The following is a 22,301-nucleotide window of genomic DNA, read 5'->3' as shown; positions in this document are numbered from 1 at the left end:
CAAAAAAGAAAAGTCACTTAGCATTAATCTTTCCATTTTCGCGTATGATATAGTAATTAATGCTTAGCCAAAGAAAAAGACTTTTTGGATAGAAGCCAAACAGAAAGACTTATAAGCATTAATAGTCATCTAACTTAAGGATTTCACTAACCTCAATAATTAATGTGATTGACTCACATTGACTCCAGTTAAAATTTGTGTCATAAGTTAATTGATTTAATGGAAAAAAATTATTATATGCTAATTAAAGTTTAAATCGGGCGTCTACTGATAAAAAAAAAAAGAAAGTCAGGAGTGCAACAATTTCTGTTATTTAGGCACTATAGAAACATGTTTCTTATCATTAATAAGCAAGTGGGTGTAGAATAATCAATATCATCATTGTCCTGTTTTTTTTTTTTTTCTTTCCTTCTTTCTTCTTTTGGAAGCATATTATCTTGTCTTAAACCAAGAATACCTCTACCTTTCAGGAAAAGGCAAAAAAAAAAAAAAAAAAAAAAAACGCCCACATTAGCAAATATTACCTTATAGTTTGTGAACCCACTTGTTGCCATTATTGGACAAGCAGCTTACACTTTTTACATTAGCCATTAATTAGTGAGTCCTTAAAGTAAACAACTTGCACTAATTAATCCCTAGTGTTGGATTATTTGCACTAATTATGAGCCTGTTTAGTTCGCTGATTCGAGTTTTTAATTCGAGTTAAGATGTAATTTTATGTGAAAGCTTTTTACTGTAGTAAAAAAATTAGATATGATTATTTATGAAAACTTTTTACTATAACAAAACTCGAATTAGCGAAATAAACAGAGCCTATAATTATACAAATTCCCCGTTATTCATCATCAAGAGGTCAAACCCAGGTTTTTTTTTTCTTGAAAACGACAGCGCACTGTCACTTTAGCATAACTCATCATCCCTACCCCCGAGGGGACACAATTGCCATTTCAAAAATACGATGTTAAAAAAGTGTAGATAAATAATTATTTAATAAAACTTTGCCTCCCAAGTTATTTGAAAAACAAAATACATTACCAAAAATGGGAACTACGGTCTACGTATTCGTAGACCCACGCGTCAACGATCTATACGGCGGACGGCGCTACGACCCAAAAACGCAAATTAAGAATTCGAATTCTCATTGCTCCTAATTGGTCCACGTGTCAAAAATGCAGAAAACCACTAGTGGTTTTGTACACCAAGAAAAAAGCGGTTTTTCCTTCACCAGCTACGCTTTCCTTATATAGTCTTTCTTTCATCTGCTGATGTGATTCATCATCTGTACGGCAAAAAAAAAAAAAAAACAAAACAAGTTTTGTTTGCTCGTTTCAAACTTCAACCTCGATTATTTGTCTCCATTTGTTGGGAAAAAAGCTTTTCTCCAAGTAAGTTGTCTCTTTTATTTCTACTTTATTTTCTCTTCTTTGGGATTCATTTATTTATTTATTTTTCCTTTTTTCTGTTGGATTCCGTCACTTTCCCGGGAAATTATTTCTCCCTGGCTTCGGATGCTAATTATTTTCTACTAGACTAGCTTAATTAAGATCGGAAGAAGTGAAAGAAAAAAAAAGGGAATTAAAAGCTAGTAATTTGTTGAGTACTTGTTCGATTCAGTTGACGATTTTTTTTTTTTTTGGTTGTTGAAAATGTGTTAATTATAGGTTTAATTAGTATGGGGAGAGGTAAGATTGTGATAAGGAGGATCGACAATTCGACGAGCAGGCAAGTGACGTTCTCGAAGCGGCGGAACGGATTGTTGAAGAAGGCGAAGGAGCTGGCAATCCTCTGCGATGCCGAGGTCGGAGTTATGATATTCTCCAGCACCGGCAAGCTCTATGATTTTTCAAGCACCAGGTCATCTTGATCTTATATTAATAACTTATTACATACGATGATCTTAGTTCAATTATATTTGCACTACTAGCTAGATAGTTCAGTACTAATTAATTCTTGTCATACTTATAATTTAATCTCCATGATATATATTAGGATATGATGCTAGCATATATATATATATATATATATATATATCTTCGTCGATGGTATATAAGCTCAAGATCTGTGTATATATTAGTTGTGTGAAATTCATTTTGTGAGATCATGATTTAATTAATTCTTAAGAAATAATAAATGTCAAGTCATAAATAGCTTGGAGAAGTTTTATTTTTATTTTTATTTCGGTATGAAGCATGAATATAGAACTCATGCGTTTTTTTTTTTTTTTTTTTTCTGTGCTTAATTTTGAAATGTTTTCATGAATGGTCTTCAGCTAATTATTTAATTTAAATTTCATAAATAACGATATGGGGTGGCCTTGGGGCTTTCCATATATGCCAAATATTATCAATAGTGCTTCAACTTTCTTCTGACTAGAACGAGTAGGAATATTTATACTTCTTCTGTATCTACGTATATACGTACATAGAAAAGTACATATATATCTGTATGTATGTAAACTTCAACAAATTCAATCTCCAAGGATGCAAAGTATACACTAGGTGAGCTTACCGCAATAAAGAACGTACATAGATCATAGGGAGAATGTATGCAGATTTGTAGTGCTATATTAGTGCGGAGAAGCTGGTTAATTAGAGCACCAATAATTACTTAGGAACAATAACAGACCTTGGTAAATAATAGTCAGGTTAGAGTTACAAACGAACTTCTAGCCATTTTTAAAGCCTAAATGCAAGTTGGCATTTCTAAGTACTTGATGTTCAAAAACTTTGAAAAATCTCATCCATATGAGTTACATGATGTTCAAAACTCATCCATATACATATATATATAGGTGGAAGAGTTGTAGTGTTTTTGCTACAATTGGGGTGTTAACACTCATGTTGTAATTCTCATCTTTTGTTGCCTTGGAGACAATGCTTTTTACTAATTAATTAATTGACCAAAAGTGCCAAAATGTATTTAGATATTGTCTGTTTTTTGGTCTCTAGTACTGGTTAGTATTGATTGCATTATAATTTTGTGTGATAGTATTTGCCAAGTTTTCCTCAAACTATAGTTGAGATCGGCATTGTGGATACTTGAGGTAGCCTTGAGCTTCATTATAATCTTATGCGCAGTTACTACTGATCATTAAGGGCAAAACGCACAATTAGTACTTTCGGCTTCACATTATATTTCTTCTGAAAGGATGTCTCTATATATCCATAGGCAATTCCTTTTAAACTTCCTATTAAGAAAAGTTGTTGCGTACAGTAAAGGATTGTGTCAAGCTAATATGTGTCCAAAATGTTCGTAAGATACACAAAAACATCCAAAAAGAAAAAGAAATCAAAACCAAAAATAAAAAACAAAACGAAACGAAAACAAAAACAAAACAAATCAAATCCTAAACAAAAACCAAGAATAAAAAAGCGCAAAACTTAAATAGGGTATTATCAAACTCATCACAACTCAATCAAATTAGATAAGATACCATTGATCGAGTGTACTGGTCTTGGGATAATGTAGTATTCTGGTCATGGGCTTATGGTTATAGGTTATAGGTCCTTTAGGGGCATTAAATATGAAGACTTGTTTGTTACCAACTTAGTTCTCGATTTAGTATGTTGGGATCACACTCTATGCAGTCTTATCATTAGCATATTTAGTAGTATTGGGGTAACGCATTTCTCGTCCAAAGGGTAGGACCCCCTTGTCAGACTTCAAGCGAGCATTCCCATCAGCGTTTGATTCATGTATTAGCCACAGACTCATATTGAATCAAAATATACAACATTATGTTGTCATGAAATATCCACATACAAAGTATAATTCATTATGTATAATATCAAAAGTTACATATGTTGTAATATGCCTAATAAAGAAAAGATAATATGTATTAGACGGTCTTGCATAATTTAATTTATACAATAGTTCAAACCTTTCAACTTTATTACTCATATACATAATTACATATCTACATTTGTCTTCTTCTCTCTCCTCCGCCGCCCCCTTCTGTTTGTTGCCTTTATCTCTCCTCCTTTCTCTATATGTTGATCTCTCTTTCTTTTCTATTTAGCTACTAAATCCTCTCGTAATATCCTCGTTCTTTATTTGCATTATATCCTAATTATCTCATTGATAAATCACTTATTTTTCTTCTTTTTTAAAGATAGAAAAATGCAATCTACCAATTAATGACCACCAAAAACAGAATAAGTTATAAGAAAAATTATGAAATCTTTCTTTGAATTCAAGTGAAATTCAATGCTTAATTTCTTGCAGTCCTAAGAATTACAAACTTAATCTTTCAAATTGTAAATTAATTTCGTATAAATTTCATCCCCGATGTCAGATTCGATCCAAAATTGGACATGAAAAGTGCCTTCAAATAAGATTAGGGATAGTTATGTAAGGAAACAAATTAGTAAATGTAAACCTAAAATTTTGTGTAATTATTTTGTATTAGATCATCTCCATTAGCAATACTAAATTAGTATGCCAAATGTCAAGTTTTAGTATTTGAGTAGGAAAATCATTATCCAATGGGATGCTATTTTTTGTGCTAAATTTGATATATGTAATACTCGGTAGCAAATTTGACATTTAGTATAGCATATTGCCTAATTTTGACATTTAATTGATGGTTGATATGTTTAAATTTTTATCTAATCATTACAACATAGACACTTTCAAATTAAATTTAAAAGTTTATTTTTACAACTTTCAAAACTTAAATATTATGACAAAAGGTTGATTTACCTTTTAAAATATCATTATGCATTAGAGCATAAATAAAAATAACATATCAAAAATATCATTTTCATACTTTTTGGTGCCGAATTATATGACGTTGGCATTATAATTTACATTGGAGATGGTCTTGAATAAGCTAAAAGATGTTAGAAGGGAAATTTTTGTAATTCCAAGGATGTGATATAAAATATTAATTTTACTTGAATCCAAGAAAGGATTTTGTAACTTTCTGTAATTTGATTTTTGAATTCTAAGTACAAGATAGATCAAAACATGGTACCGTAGAGATAGGTATACGATAAAATGCATCATTATATAACGTAAGGGCAGTTACGAAAGTATTCCTGGCATTTTAATTGTTTTAAAAAAACTATAATTTTTTTTTGTTTTTTAGGTAAGCAACTATTCATTTCTGAATATTACAACTCATGAACATCCTTTAGATTTGAGGTAAATATTATAGTGTTATGATCCAAAGAACCTGGTTTGACCGAAATTGTGTGGTAAAAAAACTAAGCGCTTACTAAATTAAACGTGTACATTTAATTTTTTCTAATTAGAAGACTAATTATGATGAAAATGTCCTTACATAAGCCATACTCAAAAAAGGGTCGGTTGATGCTCATAAGACTTTAATTTTGTGTTTTTTTTTTCAATTTCAAATATGCTCGAACTATAACTTGTTAATTCTACTACAAATGATGTAATACCACACCGTTATCAAAACAGTACGTTATGATTTAGAATTATTATCATTATACGTGTATTTTTTATGAAAAAAAAATATTATAAAAAATTATAAATTATGATTCAGAATCAGTGACGAATATAAAAAATAAACATAATGTAAATAAATCTGTTAGGTTCTAGGAAAGGTGTGCGATAATGTTGATCGATTAGACAGTGATTTGACGTTTGACGTTTTAATTTGACCCAAAACTTTTTCTTTTTGCTTAAAAATTTTAGTTGATTAACCTTGTAAATAAAGTCTTAGAAGATGTTTGGTAGAGGGATTCGTTCCATGATTCGAATCATGATTCGTGGTTCGTTACAGTATTTTCTCTCATAAAAAATACACGTAAATAAAAAATGATTCGAATCACATAGTTTGAATCCTCCAACCAAACGTGATCTTAATTATCTGAATTTTAGATTTAATAAAATTTTCCTTTCTACTAGTTTGGTTTTATCGAAACCTTTGTGGTTCCTTGTGAATCTCCTTTTATTTTTAGTAATTTGTTTAGAAAAATCTAGAAAGAATTTAGTTTGGGGGGCGCGCTCTGAATGGCCAATTGAATTACATACACATGACAAGTACGAAAAGATTAGCAAGCAATCGATAATGTTGATTGATTAGACAGTGATTTGACGTTTTAATTTGACCCAAAACTTTTTCTTTTTGCTTAAAAATTTTAGTTAATTAACCTCGTAAATAATGTCTTATAAGACGTTTAATTCATGAATTAGAATCATGTGATTAAAATTATTTTTAATTTACGTATATTTTTTGTGAAAAATAATACTGTAACGAATCATATGGTTTAAATCCTTCAACCAAACATCCTCTTAATTATCTGAATTTTAGATTTAATAAAATTTTCTTTTCTACTAGTTTGGTTTTATCGAAACCTTTGTGGTTCCTTTTGAATCTCCTTTTATTTTTAGTAATTTGTTTAGAAAAATCTAGAAAGAATTTAGTTCCCAAATAAGGTAATTAACTAAACAAATTAAGATGCACATGAATTCTTTTCCAAAGGAGAATAATGAGAATCTTCCTTAAATCACATAAATGTGTAAGATTTGAAGAGGAAACAAGTTTTTAATTAAAACGTTATGCTAGTAAATTTTCTAAAACTCATTCTTTTCATTGTTTTTTTGCTAAAGAGATATTTTTAGTAGATAAATTAACCCAAATATTACTACAAGCATGAAAGGAATGTTTTTCAAAGTGCTGAAAATAACTTACTACTGCCTTTTACAGCCAAAAAAGTGGAAGTGAAATAATAATACCTTCTTTACTTGTGTCACCCGCCAGTACTTTCAAGTCCACGTACATGCATGCGTACATGCATGCTGCTTAGGAGAGTTATGTACGTTAAAAATATGCGTAGGGCAACAGAAACTAATGACTATGCCCTTGAATTCTGTATATATACAAATATGTATTATATGTATATATATATGCTCTAAAAAGTTGAAATTAAACTTCAAACTTTATACAAAACAAGAAAAAAAGTTTCCCCCAAAAAAAAAAAAGCACTTCGGACCACCGTAACATCTTCTTCCTTAGATGCAGCGGCCGAAAGATTCCTCAAAGCAGCCCTCAGCAGCCCCAACCTCCGAGCATCCCACTTCTAAACCAATAAGAAAACTGAACAAAGGAATTCCAAAAGTTTATGGCCAAGACAAAATTCTTCGAACACATCCTTCTCATAAAAATTGAAAGATTAGTGGAATATACAAACTATCTTTCGTGTCTTTTTTCTTTCTTTCTTTTTATATAACCATCAACCATGTGAAGAGACTGGTATTATTTGTTAAAGACTGGTATTATTTGTTAAATATGTGGAGGCTAAGGGTGCATTTGTTTAAAGGGTTATACATGGTTCAAAGTATAGTTTTTTGTTCTGCTACAATGTTTTCCTCTCACAAAAAATTTAAATTTCAAACGTCAGAATCATGAACCATGGTTTGAACTCATAAACTAAATGTACCCTAATTGTTTCCCTGAACCAGAAGCAATACATGGAGTAACAGTTATACCAAGAAATTTCCTCAAGTTCAAAGCAACATCATGTGAGGGCCACCTCCAAACTTAAGCCTGAATTGAGCCCATAACCTTAAGCTCAGTACCCTTAGCTCAATACCTTGAGCTTGATACCTTAAGCTCAATACCTTAAGTTCGGTACCTTGAGTTCAGTCCTCTGAGACAAGTGCATTGGGGTAAGCCAATTTAAAATGAGTCCAACCTTCCGCCTCAGTTTATCACATGAAATTTGAGAGGAACCGCTACACTAATTATCCCACGATGTGTGGATCATGATATGCTTAAAGAACCGTCGCACCTCGCGTGGATGGGAAAGAGAGAGGTCACATCCGAAGGAGAGCAAGAGACGCGGAAATGGTAAACATGAGGGAGGACGGTTACACCCAAGACCAACGGTTACTCGGGGAAAAGGCTCTATAAATAAGATGAGAGAGTTCGAAGGAGGGGTTCTGAATATTTTCTAATCAGAGTATTATTCCTTAAAACTTGTACCTCGAGTCTTGAGAGCATTTGAGGGTGTACCAAGAAGTTCATAAATAAATTCGTACCTTTCGTCTTTATTTTCTGAACGCAATTTTCTCTTATTGTTTTGATCCGTTTAAACCAACTTTCATACTTGGAATTTGGGTTCTTGGTTGTTAGCAAAAGTCTACCGTCCACAGTAACCTTCACAATAAGGTCGTCGTGTTGGTTGGAAAGGAGGCCGAACCCCCGAACCAAACGTTCATTAAGAGTACAACTTTGAGGTTTTCACATTTATAAGTCTCTTGTCACCCTAGCTAGTTTTCTTCATATTGAGGGGGCGCAGTTTTTAGGGTTAATAGAAGGGTTGGAGAAATGCACAACTGAGTTTGAGAGGTGTGTGATCTCTTTTGTAATCTTCTTTTTAATCATAGCTAGTTATTACAAGATTGAAAGTGGACGTAACTTTCAGGTGAACCATAAACACTGTTTGTTCTTATTTCTTAGTTTTATTTTATTTTTTCGATTCTATTGCTCTTGATGATAAAGAATTAGGGCGACAAATTCTTATTCTTTAACCCCAATGAGATTAAAAGCCTATTAATTACTCTCTTTAATAATTGTCAAGTTTCTGTGCCGCGTTTTTTTTAGCACATTAAACGACGTCTTTTATATAGCTGCTTAACAGAACAAAGCCTATTTAACGACGTTTTATAAATTTTAAAGCCTTTTCGATCGTTTGGCACATGAGTTTTTTTTCCCTATTTAATGGCATTATATTATTTGTATAGTTTCTCTCAAAAATTTCAAACTAATAAAAAATATATTAACGTTTTGTCCCTACAAACCGACCAAATCAATCATGCAAACTCTTAGAATTTTTAAAGGGAAATTTTCAATATTTTTGTCATCAATTTTAAATTTATCATTTATGTCATTAATATTTTGGCAAAATATCTTTCATATTCTGCCAGAATATTTTTTGCTGACAATATATTTTTTATATTCTACTAGAATACGATTCATATTCTACCAAAATATTTTTTATTGACATAAATAATAGGATGATAGAAAACACTAGTTATTCTTGTAATTTTCTCATTTTTAAATGAAATCTAGATAGGTCAATAAGGTGCATGCAAGTGCATGGGATCCATTGGTGCTTTCCTAGAGATGATTAAGACATAGCCTTTCATATACAATCCTTGGCTCAAAATAGTGGTAAAAAGTTAGGGCAATCCTCACCATATCCGTTATTGGTACTGCATGTTTATAAAGTGATTTTTTCATAAAAATTAAGATTATTATCACCGATGCTCTTTGAACTTTAGAATCATTGCCAGTTTACTCCTTGAACTTTAAAAACCCTCACTTGATCACTTGAATTTTGAATTGTTCCCACTTAAACCCTTCTGTTGAAATTTCTGTTAAAAACAGATAAAAAAAAAAGAAAATAATATAGTCATATGGTCTTTCTGTGTGAATATATGTTAAAAGTAAACGGATAAAAACCACATGACCACACTTAACCTTAATTTTTGCCGACTTGATTTTAACAAGAAGTCTTACAAAAGGCTTAAATGGGAATAGTCAAAAATTCAGTGGGCAAAGTGAAAGTTATCAAAGTTTAAAGAGAAAACGTTGAATAACTCCAAAGTTCAAGGGACACTAATGATAATAATCCAAAAAACTATGTCCAATTTTTATAATGTTTGATTTTTTTTTTACTTTTTATGCTGATAATATTTGATTTTTATGTATTTTGACTTAATCTAACATTTAAGGATAGACCCAGCTCTAACCTCAAGGGTTAGGCTCATACGTGCCTAGGTATATAAATAAAGCTAACCTCAACTATATGGCATAGAAGTGTTTTTAAGAGCCTTGACCTCTGTAAAATGTATGAGATGAATCATAAGCATGAGTATCTGAGTATGAAATTTTGTGTCAAAACTTGAAAACGTCTACGTTGCATACTTCTTCTATATCCTCAAATACGAATTTAACAAAACCTTGAAAAATAGGATACTTAACAACGAGATATATCAAAATACTGGGGTAAAATATGAAAAACTCATGCGACATTCATTGTGACGAACCAATAAAACTGTTTAGCTGAAAAGAAAACAATGTGTCTAAGTAGCAGGCTTCCTTTTCATGTATAAACAATTAAGGTGATTAAAAAAAAAAAAGGAGAGAGAAAAGCTAATGTATGTGCAAGTGTGTATTCTTTCTTGTGTACTTGAGATAACGTTACGATGCATGTAAATAGTTGCTAGCATTACGCCTTGCTTCTATCTGAGCTTTTGCATTACATATGTAGATTGAACTCGCCTGACAAAACTAATAAGCAGCAATGTAAGACTGAGTTCAGCTTACTTTTCACCTCCAAAAATAATATAAAAGCCTAAGTTTGGATCAATCCCTGAACTCTGGTCACAAGAGGAAAGAAAAGTACCTTTCTGTTTTCTCAAAAAGATGAGTCTTAACAAAAGGATAATTTATTGTAGGCGCGAGGGAAGAAATAAGAGAATGATAGGCCATTGTGGGGTTCAGTCATTCCAGGGATTGAACGACTGTCATGTATGCTATTTAGGATGAACATGCATAATACAAACCTGAAAGGAGTTCATGGTTTTGCAAATTGCAAAGAGTACAATAGGGACTTATAACCTGTCAGTCAGGGTATATTAGAAAAGATTAATGACAACTTGATCATACTTAAGTGTTATTCCCTTTTCGGTTTTCTCCATGACTTAGCAATGACAATGTCAACATAGTTACCTACTGTATTCTATTAGTTGAGGTTTTCACTTGAAAATGATGATACAAATGAATTATCATAGTGCCTACTTTATCTGTTAGCTGATGAATTCACTCGACTCCATACGTGTTTTTTCCTAATGCTATGCCATTGGTGTTGAGCAACACAGTGATGAAAATTGATCACTGTTCTTGTTCACTCTGATGAATACTTGCAACTAGGTGAAACGTTTCTCTTATATTTCAGTCCTCTATGTTGAACTAGTAGCTTTGCTATGACTGGACAGCCTGAAGGACCAGTGAGAAATGAAGCCTCATTATGGTCAATGACAAAACCTGGACATTTGTTTAATCAAGACTAATATTCAAAATGTATCAAAAACCTAAAATAAAATATAAAAATATAAAAATTAAGAAAGAAACAGAACGAGTTCAGAGTAATCACAAAAATCAGGGTAATAGAAGTAAAGATGGAAGCAAGAGTATACCTATGTTTCTGCAATTCTGGTTAAATCCTCGTGCATGGTTCTTTAAGATAGAAAACCTCGCAGACAAACTAATTCAGTCGTTCCTTTAGAGAGGCTATAGAGCTAAAGATGTGAGAGATAGCAAGCATGAAAAATTCACAGAACAAAAATTAATAGGATATATCAAATTATCAATTTTCTTCTGATGCGTGTTTCCACATTGAGATTCTTGAAAATATGCCATGGAATTTATTTTCTGCAAGTTTACAAATAAAAGTACGCCTCTAGGATCTGATAACTGTTCTATCTTTGGCAGCATGAAGGCGGTAATTGACCGGTACAACAAAGCAAAAGAGGATCATCAGCAACTCTCTAATCCAACCTCTGAAGTTAAGGTAATCTATAGTTCCTCCCCTTTTTTTTCTCAAGACATACTTGAGATATTGGCTCTCTTTGAAGTGCACAATCGTATTTTTGGCATAGAGAATTGGTATAACGAATCAACATGCCCAAAGTTGCTCCTTTTTTTTTTCGGCTGGTGGGTGTGGGGGGTTTATTTGTTAGATGAAGTTTTAGTCTCACTCTTCCTGTAGATAATGTAAGTTATGTAAAACAATAGCAGCAACAAGAATCCAGAACTTTTTTTCCCATATTCTGAGTATAATGCCAGAATACATTCCATCTAGAAATCCTCTAAAATTTGCTTCGAGAAACCACATACCTGTCCTGCATAACATCTCCAGAACTCGAAACACGCTTATGCTGTTATGCATCGAACCGAAGACTGGCTAGAAAAACTATCTAAGATGTGCTTCATTTATATCAAAGTATAACAGGATAACAGAAAATATCGCAACATCAGCTATTATTCAAACGAATAGTCAACTTATTAATTTACAACAGGATGTATAGGAAATTCTTGTGTTAATTTAAACTTCCAGTTTTCTTCATTCTTTCATGCAAATTTCTTTCTTATTTCACAGAATATCAGACAGATAATATAACATTCCGAGAAAGCTTCTAATTACCTGTTACATACAAATAGTTATCTAAATCTTACTTCATAGACGATAAATATCCCGAGCTAAATGACAATTCAGAGTTGGTTCATAACGATAATCTTTGATTACAAAAACGTTAACATACATCTTGTTGCGGATGTGATATTTATATCAATTACGAGAATAGGTATATAAATCATAGGTTTTGCAACATTCCATCAAGATGGTATGGCTTGTTCAATATGAGGTAGAGAACAATTCAGGACTCGTTCCTCCCGTTTTTTTGGACAACATTAAGAAAATAAGAAAAAATGAGGATAATAAAGATAATTAGCACGTAGATTTTTCAAAGTTTCTGAAGCCTTGCTTAGATATAAAGCCATCTGAACTAGCCAAAACTACCAACCTAAAGACCTTCAGTCTGCAATTACCGAAGGGAAAGATGAAGCTAGCTCCGCTGCAAATTTCAAAATATAACCAAGAAAAGATAGTTCATTTGTCTTGACAGATCAATGCAACAGCATTGCTTTTTTTGGCATTAGTTATAAGTGAAATATTAGCTGGCTAAAAAAGCAGTAGAATATCTCTTTCTCAAAGCTGCCTCATTTTGCAAAGGAATTCCCAGCAACTGAAGTCCCACTTGAAGAAAATGAGGAGACAACAGTTGTTTTAGTGGTGGAAGCATGGATATCTACACCACATCCGAAAAAGTGATGGCAAAACCTTAGCACAAGGGCTCAACCAAAAAAAAAAAAACATTAGCACAAGGGTATTTCTATTCTTTTTCAAAATTTCCTTCCCCTTTAAGCAACAAAAATAGGATATGACATCCGCAAGAAATTGAGTAGTAATGAGAACACCAAGGTTGAACAAAGTGAGCCTGTGGTGGGAAGGTGAGCTGTGGTGTGGGCGGGAGGCATTTGAGAGTTGGTTTGTACAACAAGAAAAAGCGGAAGGATGGACACTATTTAGCCGTTTTACCTTGAACACTGCAGACTTAGTAATAGCCCTTATAGGATTGATCCAGATTTTTTTTTGTTGTCTTTTTATTGGAGTAGGTAACATGAACATGTAGAGAAGAAGAACTGTCGTATGGAATTGGTATTGAAAAGAGACTGAAGCAGCAGGTAGTGGTGCAGGGCGATAGAGAGCATAATGGCGGCAATCATCAAGGGCACAGGGGTGCAATTTTTTTCTGCCCCTGAAGGAGCCATTTGGGTGTTACTCACGTGAGCGATAGAGCTTTGATATTAAAAATTAAATAAGAAATAAAAAAGGAAGAGAACACAAATATTTAACGTGGTTTGGCAATGTGTCTACATCCACAGGCTAGAAGAGACAAAATTCACTAGTAAGGAGTATTATCACTTGCCTCCATATAAATATAAATTACAATTATAGAATCATTTAAATTACCCAAAACTATCAAATCTCTTAAAATAAAGAGATCTCCTAACTTGAAAATAAGTACAAAACTACTAGTAAAGGTAACTACGTACAAAAGATTAACTTTCCTTGATATGTCTATCTTTTTAAAAATAACCATTGCTTTTGTAGTTTTTTCGTTTTCAAAGAAATGATTGAGTATCCCGTGAAAGTACATTTACCAAAAGAACACAAGTACAACCTCCAAAGCTAGTTTTATAAATATTTTTTTTTATTGAAAACTTGAAATCTACTTTGAATGTTTCAAGGATAAACATATTTTAGAAAACTAGTAAATTGTTTATGACTTGAAGAATTCAAGGCACATGAAGTGCAACTTTAATTATTCTGTCATATCTAAGTTTTACCTTTACATAAGTAGTTAGTGTCTTTAATCACAACACACCTTTCAATCCGTTACTTGTCTCAAGCAAGAATCTTTTTCTATTGGAATTGGCACTGTATCAACGGAATATCATCATCCATCATAACAAATTGGTGTGGTACCGTATATTCATATCATAACATATGAACAGTAAGATCTTGATTGTTTTGTTGCTCTTATGCTAAATCGCTGCAATAAAAGCATAATCTTATAACTACAATCCTTCTATTGATAGAAATCAAGCAACACCCATCACCAACTGATGTGGCTGCTACTTTGTAGCCTATTGAAATTTTAAGAACACATGTATGCACATGAAAATGCTGGCTAAATGGCTCTATATGAAGCAACAACTAGTGCATACGGCATTCTTCCCGATAGCATAATGTTGCCCATTGCCTACTTTTACATACTATTCAAATGAGCAGTCTCTGCTATGTAACTGCAACATTTCATTTAGCAATTCTACAAACATAGCAGACATACGGAATCCTTTCGACATTACTGCAGTATTATTATCCAGGTTAGCAACTTAGCATTAGACTAATCACGTTATTCATGTCTCAGTACCATGCTCTAAGTTAATAAGTTCCAACCTACCAAGCATCCTAATCCACAACCTACCAAGCATTCTAATCCAGAGAGTTGGTTAATAGACATGCATGGTCGCATTCTAGTTGAGATTTAATCTTCCCCAGCTCAACAATTATTTAGGGAAACCATTTTTTTTTTCAATGTCTAATTATTTTATTACCAATTTGTTAATTCATATTAAAGCATATATTGTTCTCATCACCAACGGTGTGTGCTTTATTTGCTAGTTCTGGCAAAGGGAGGCCGCAATGTTAAGGCAACAACTACAGAGCTTACAAGAAAACCATCGGTATAGTCCGTTTATTTTAGCATGATTTATTGTTCAAGAAACTAGATTATTGGAAAGAATGCAACATAGAGCATGACTAGCATTTCTATATGACAACAGGCAAATAATGGGTGAAGAGTTGTCTGGGTTGAGTGTCAAAGATTTACAGAACCTGGAAAACCAATTGGAAATGAGTCTACATGGCGTCCGTATAAAAAAGGTACAAAACTCTATTCCCATGTAATTTCATCTTCATATTGTCTAAAAGTCTATTAATATAAGCAATGCACGAGACAGGTATTTATAGTAAGTTTTCACTTTTGTAGGACCAAATTTTGATGCAAGAAATACAGGAATTGAACAGAAAGGTCAACCCTTCAAACAAGGACTACTGGTTTTCAAATATATCCAAGAATCTAATTTTACTTGAGCTCTTAGTATTCAAGGAACTAAATATTGGGGTACTTGTGCAGGGAAATCTCATTCACCAAGAAAATGTCGAACTGTATAAGAAGGTAAACCTAATTCGTCAAGAAAACATGGACTTGTATAAGAAGGTATTGACTTTAATAATTAAGATACTTTAATCATGAAAACGAATTGAATAATAAAAGATCATCTCATATTCAAATACTAATACCAAGGATATGTTTGGCACAGAAAGATATAAAAATAACATACTTCATATGATACTTTATTTTCTGCTCTAATATATAGCGTCACTTAAATGTTATTATCTATTTTAATTTTAAGCTTTTGAACTTGTAAGAAAACATTATTCAATTTATAGCCATTTGAAAATCGTAACATCATAATTATTAAGTGAAAAACCAATAAACCAATAGCAACTAATACCAAGATCTTGCATATGCTATACTTAATGTTAATTTTAGCATCAAGCACACGATATGTCAAATTTTGACATTTAAGTATAGCATTCTGTTGGAAAATTTTGACATAATGTTCTTTTTAACCCAAACGCCAAATTTTAGCATTATCATTGCATTGGAGATTCTCTAAGTGACCTGAGTCAAACTGTAAGATATTTTTATAGCCACCCTCAAAGAAATTGTTTCATATGCTAGGTCTATGGGACAAGGGATGTGAACGGAGCAAATAGAACTGCCCTCCTCACAGATGGTCTGGGCATGGGAGAGAACTCACATGGACCCGTCCATCTCCAGCTTAGCCAGCCACAACAACAAAACTATGAAACATCAACAAGAGCTACAAAATTGGGGTATGATTCCTTCCACAAAACTATATCAATTTAAATCATGATAGCAACTTACTTTTACAGGCACATCCATCCCTGAACTTTTTACGATTGGCAAGTTACACTATAAACCTTTAATTTTAGATAAGTACCCCCTAAATCTAATAGTGCTAAAGAGTACACTAAAATCCATGACGCTTGTAAAAATTTAGATAGAAACTCTCTTGTACACAAAAGCTGAGCTCGTTTAAAGAACAAAGCTGAAAATTTGGGATGATAATTGGAGCATGAGGCCATTCTCTTCTAAATTTTAATATTATAATATTATTCATCAATTCTACGGCACACTACAACACTTCATTAAATTCAAGAGATAATGTATCACAATTAAAAGTTTAGGATAAACATGCCAATTCAATCAAAGTTCAGGCCAAAAGTGCCAAAAACTAAATTTTAATCCCAAACTTATTTCTTGAAATTACAGCAGACTACAACTTCACTAGCATCAGCATCAACTGGTGATGGGTATTACTTGATTTCTATCAACAGAAGGATTATAGTTACAAGATTACGCTTCTATTACCCTGATTTGATAAAAGCAACAGACCAATCAAGAAAAAGAGCTTGGCTTGAAACAAGCAATGAATTGACAGGTGTGTTATGATTAAAGACACCAGCCACTTATGTAAATGTAAAAGTTAGATATAACAAAATAATTGAAGTTTCACTTCAAGTGCCCTTGAATTCTTCAAGAGCTTAAACTCTTTAGTAGTTTTCTAAAATATGCATTATCCTTGAAGCAATCTAAGCAGATTTCATGTTTCCAAGAAACAAAATATTGATGTACTTGTATTCTTTTGGTAAATGTACTTTTATAATATACGTAGTCATTTGGTTAAAAAGGAAAAAACTACCAAAGCAGCACTTATTTTCAGAAAGATTATAAGAATACTAAATAACATGGTCAAACATGTAGTAACGCATCTCTAGCCATGCTCTTGGTTTAACTTTAAGCGATTCACTAGATGGGCTGGTGAAGTATGTACCTTCTTTGTTCTGATTTCATAACTTCGTTGAAAAGTACTGACCTCGTGACTATGTTGCAAATTTGAAACTATCCTTATCTGTTGAAAAAAGAGAAGGTCTGTTGAAAAAAGAGAAGGTCAGGGTGTTGTCAGTTTACCGGAGAAAAAGACATTGTAACTCGCAAGTCTCGCATTTACACATACAGATAAAGAAAGATTCAAGCTATACATGTACTTTTTATAAGGAAAACTTCCTTTCATCGGCAATATAATCCAACTATAAATAATTGAAACAGAAAAAGAGTAGTAGAAGGAGGAGAGAAAAAAAAGCTTTACAATCTATACGTAGGTCTACGTCTGACAAAATTCACAAATGAACCAACTCAAAGTTTTCAAATCACTAGCCTCACCAAAATAATTGCCAGAACGCACAAACTAAATTTCTGACTCAAAAAAAAAAAGAAAAAATGAAAGTTAATGAAATAAAGCAGCTTTATTATGATCGAAGGTAAGCACCCAAGGGATATTATCTTTATTTGATATTACAGATTCAGGGTAATCCTTGAATCTTGAAGCCCTGGGAACAAGAGAAAATGAATACCTTAGTCATATTTACATACTCCTAGCTTGCTAATACAGGAAAATACCAAAGCGACATGCTAGCAGTCGGTTTGTTAGTTCACATTCAAAAACATAGATTTAATTAGTTGCAATTACCCACATGCAGAAAAACATGTTCTGAGTACATTTTAAAATCAAAGTCCATTTCATATGTTATATGAAATATTAAGCTTTGAAACTTGTAAAAGGATAAAAATAAACATGTTATTTTAAAACAATTTGAAAATGATCGTGTTGTAAGATTAAATGAAAAAGTGTATATATCAAGTCATCAACCAATAGTAATTTAATGTCAAAATTTGTTACCTACTATACTTTATGTCAAATTTAAAACCAATTAAGTTAGAGCATCTTTAATGAAATTCTATAAATGATGTGCCAATTACAAATTGAGCATTTGAGTGTAAAAAATACTCTCCAATGTAATGCTATTTGTTGTGCTAAATTTCTCATATGTTATATTTTGTGGCAAATTTCCCACAAAGTATAGCATATGAGAAATTTGGTATTTAATTGTTATTAGTTGAAATGTTTACCTTTTCATGTAATCATTGCAAATTTTACATTTTCTAATTATTTTAAATAAAAATTTACTTTACAACTTTCAAAACTTAATGCTCATAAAAAAAAAGTATATTTAACATTTCAAATAGCACTATGCGTTGAAGCAAAAATAAAAACAACATATCATATCACACTTTTTAATGCTAAAGCATTTTACATTGAAAACAGTCTTAAGTTTAGTACTAAAATAGCACTCTATGAGAGTGATTTTTCTGCTCAAATACTATAGTTTGACATAGACACACTTTTACATTGAAAATGCTAAGTTCGTAATTCTTTTTCTTTAACGAGCAAGCATTAATTATTATTCAGCAAAGTGATATTACGAATCTTCTTGGCCAAAAAAGTGAGATTATGAACCTGGAGAATATACAAAACCTTCCTGGAGAATATACAAAAACCTTCCTGGCACAGAATTCGAAAAAGGATCCTTAGCGGCTCCTTTTTTTCTTTTTTCTTTTTTTTTGAACATGCGTTCTTTCTTAACATGGCATGCAGCCTCTAAATGCTTCTCTAACTCTTTCATTAACGAACAGTAAACGGATTATTACTTTAGAAACAAATACTTTATGGGAAAAAGGAACAAAGTAGCAAAGTCAATTAGTTTGGGCATAAAACATGTCCAGCAACCTTTTTGTCGATAACCTGAAGTGTGAAAATATGTCTAAGCTTATAGATGCAGGACTTGATATGCGTTTAAAATTCCATTAAACAAGGGTACCTCATATGTAACTCTGCTTTTGGCAGCAAACATTCGAAAGAAAGACGCAAAAACATGGCACGGAGAAAATTAGAACGAAAGCAATAACAAGAATCTAGTGGCCTTTTATCATCATAATTCCTAAAAACATATTGTACGAGAGACCAACAAACTTAAGTAAAACCAACCTAATTATACAGAAAATTTTATTTGTTTTAACAAAATAGCATTAATCATAAACCATTGTCAGATCAAAGCTCAATTATTCACAAAAGATAGGTCAAAAATCCCACTATTCTAATCTTTCAAAGTCCCTCTCCACAATTTGTACATTCCTTTGTTCTTCCAATGAAGGATTCTTCCTTTTAATGCCATTTTTATCAATCCTAACACACTTTAACTGTATTTACACACAACTCTCTTCATTATTACTGTATATAACACCTCCGGAAGTTAACTAAACCCCATGAAGTATCCTTCGCTTTTATGTCCAAGTACTATGTTCAAATCACTTGGAAGGCTTACAGGATAGATTACAAGTTAGCTGCTACGACAGAGCTTAAACTTTACAATAACCCTAACGAAACTTCTAGTTCGTGTGTACAAGGCAATATATGGAAACTATCTTATAAAAACATCAATGAATTCCATCATAACAAGATATCAAAAAATAATGGTGCTAACAAACTTATGCTTGGTGTTGAGAAAAATTCCAAAAGCATGATTTAGCAATATTAATTCTTCTAAACATAATCAATATGAAAGCTCTTCAAAATGGAAAACTGTAAACTGTTGGCTATCGGTTCAGAGCCAAAATTAAATTGTTTTAGACAACCGTGGAACAACAGCAATGGATCATTCCAAGTCTCAAACATACATGCCTTTGAGCTCCTTTAATCAGATTGGCAAAAATGGTAGTGCAGTTAGACATCATTTAACTGAATCATCTCTCCAGTATTACATGAACATTGTTTTGTAGGATCAAGTGAAACAAGACTACTGTAAAAAATATACCAATCTTGAGTAGATAACTTAACTTCGGACTATAAATCACTTAAAAAGAACACAAGAAGAAAACTGGAAGAAAACTTAAAAAAGATTGCTATAACAGAGAAAAAGTAGTTAAAAAAATGAAGCCTCATACAGCACATGTATGATGTAGCTAATTTGCCATCTGCACAAGCCCGTACCAAGTAAAGCATTTCATTAGAAACTTTTTATTATTAATACTATTGAAGGAGCCAGTGTTTATGTTCACTAACTATCATATAGGCAGCACAAAACTATTCAGATTCGTAGATAAAAAGTAAAATGGCAAATGCTGAAGATTTCTTAGAGCCGGATTAGGTTTTTAGGAGAAAGAATAATTCTTCTTATTCCAGAAAACAATTCTGTACAGCCACTATTTATATACAATTAGGGATAACCACAGCCAATTTTAAATCCCTTAATTTCAGCCCTATATTAGGTAACTCCTTATCTAGAGAAATCAGGAAACAAATCAAATCCCTATAAAATAGGAAACTACAGCTATACAATCCTATTCTAACGACTTTCCACACTCCCCCTCAAGCTGGAGAATGTATGTCAATCATTCCCAGCTTGGATAGTAGAGTATCGAAATGAGTTCTTGCAATGGCTTTGGTGAACACGTCTGCAGTTTGTTGTCGTGTGGGCGTGTAGACAACTTCCACAATTCCATCCTCTATCTTTTCTTTGATAAAGTGACGGTCTATTTCCACGTGCTTGGTGCGATCATGAAGAACTGGATTCTTCGAAATACTGATGGTTGCCTGATTGTCACACAACAGTTCCATAGGAGTCTTGATTGGGAGTTGTAGTTCTTCTAGGAGTCTTCTTAGCCACATTCCTTCGCAAATTCTGTGAGCTAGGGCCCTGAACTTAGCTTCAGCACTACTCCGAGCGACTACTGATTGTTTTTTGCTCTTCCAGCTGACAAGATTTCCCCATACAAACGAACAGTATCCAGAGGTTGATTGCCTATCAATCAAAGATCCCGCCCAATCTGCATCTGACATGATCTCTATGCCTCTGTTTGTTCCTTTCTTGAAAAATAAACCTTTGCCGGGAGACATCTTTAAGTACCTTAGAATCATGTATACTGCTTCTTGATGCTCTTCATTCGGACTATTCATGAATTGACTAATCGTGCTGACAGCGAAGCTGATGTCTGGTCTTGTGTGAGATAGGTAGATTAGTTTGCCCACTAACCTTTGATATCTTCCTTTATCTACCGGACTTGAATCTTCTTTAGTCCCTATTTTGTTGAAAGGATCCATAGGAGTGTCTGAAGGCTTGCAACCAAGCATGATTGTTTCTTCTAGTAAGTCCAGGGTATACCTCCTCTGTGAGACTGAAATTCCTTTGCTAGACCGTGCTACCTCCATTTCAAGAAAGTATCTTAGAGCTCCAAGGTCTTTGATTTCAAATTCCCGACTCAGGATTCCCTTTAGCCGAGCAATTTCTGCCTCATTGTTCCCAGTAACAATTATGTCATCAACATAGACAATAAGGATTGTAATCCTATCATCCGAAGTTCTATTGATGAATAACGTGTCCTCTGATTGTCCTTGCAAATATCCCTGCTCCTTAACTGCCATGGTAAACCTGTCAAACCAAGCTCTTAGCGATTGCTTGAGACCATATAGTGATTTTCGAAGTCTGCATACCAGTTTAACGCCTTGTGATTGCTCAAGCCCAGGTGGAATTTCCATATATACTTCCTCTTCCAAGTCACCATTGAGGAATGCATTTTTAACATCAAATTGATGCAAGTTCCAATCAAGGTTGACAGCTAAGGAAAGTAGTACTCGAATGGTATACATCTTTGCCACTGGAGCGAATGTTTCCTGATAATCGATGCCATAAGTCTGTGTGAAGCCTTTTGCCACAAGTCTTGCCTTGTACCTATCAATACTTCCATCTGCTTTATATTTAACAGTGAAAACCCACTTACAACCTACTGCTTGTTTGCCCTGAGGAAGGTGTGTAAGCTCCCAAGTACCATTCTTTTTTAAGGCTCTTAACTCCTCATTAACAGCTTGTTTCCATTCGGGATGTAGTAGCGCCTCTTGGATGTTCCTTGGTATCTGGATACTGTCTAGATTGGTGGTGAAGGCCCTGTAACTCGGAGACAGTTTCTCATAGGACACAAAGTATGAGATAGGATGTTGAGTGCACGATCTAATCCCTTTCCTTTGAGCAATTGGCTTAGTAAGATCATCAGGCACGCACAAATCATTAGAATAAGGCTCGGATTCAGTGTTACCTTGTATTACTTCATTTGAAGTTGAACTCGGGTTGTCTGCTTGGCAAGGCATAGGAATC

The 22,301-nt window shown here is 33.0% G+C and overlaps 1 protein-coding gene and 1 long non-coding RNA gene across 4 annotated transcripts in view; one reads left to right on the top strand and one right to left on the bottom strand.

Annotated features, from left to right (window-relative positions):
- The first annotated feature begins 1,312 nt into the window (after window positions 1-1,312).
- LOC21408251 (MADS-box transcription factor 23) lies at window positions 1,313-16,750 on the top strand. Of its 3 annotated transcripts, XM_024170864.1 has the most exons (9): window positions 1,313-1,385; window positions 1,662-1,854; window positions 11,471-11,549; window positions 14,787-14,848; window positions 14,948-15,047; window positions 15,154-15,195; window positions 15,301-15,384; window positions 15,913-16,067; window positions 16,531-16,750. In XM_024170864.1, the coding sequence occupies exons 2-9, from the start codon at window positions 1,673-1,675 to the stop codon at window positions 16,544-16,546; spliced, it is 720 nt and encodes a 239-aa protein (XP_024026632.1). In that variant the 5' UTR covers window positions 1,313-1,385; window positions 1,662-1,672; the 3' UTR covers window positions 16,547-16,750. The 3 variants fall into 3 exon arrangements, with proteins under 3 accessions (XP_024026632.1, XP_024026633.1, XP_024026631.1); XM_024170865.1 differs by lacking the exon at window positions 16,531-16,750 and having other exon boundaries at window positions 15,301-15,342; window positions 15,913-16,162; XM_024170863.1 differs by lacking the exon at window positions 16,531-16,750 and having other exon boundaries at window positions 15,913-16,162.
- Window positions 12,937-22,301, bottom strand: part of LOC112093087 — a 27,810-nt gene continuing 18,445 nt past the window's right edge. The window contains exons 2-3 of the long non-coding RNA XR_002902911.1: window positions 17,090-17,187; window positions 12,937-13,356 (exon numbers count right to left, since the gene is read on the bottom strand). This is a non-coding gene — a long non-coding RNA (uncharacterized LOC112093087). The remainder of the gene's footprint in view (window positions 13,357-17,089; window positions 17,188-22,301) is intronic.

The sequence above is a fragment of the Morus notabilis genome, unplaced genomic scaffold, assembly GCF_000414095.1.
Source record: "Morus notabilis unplaced genomic scaffold, ASM41409v2 Scaffold485, whole genome shotgun sequence".
NCBI classification, from domain to species: Eukaryota; Viridiplantae; Streptophyta; class Magnoliopsida; order Rosales; family Moraceae; genus Morus; species Morus notabilis.
This window is presented reverse-complemented; position numbering and strand designations above follow the sequence as displayed.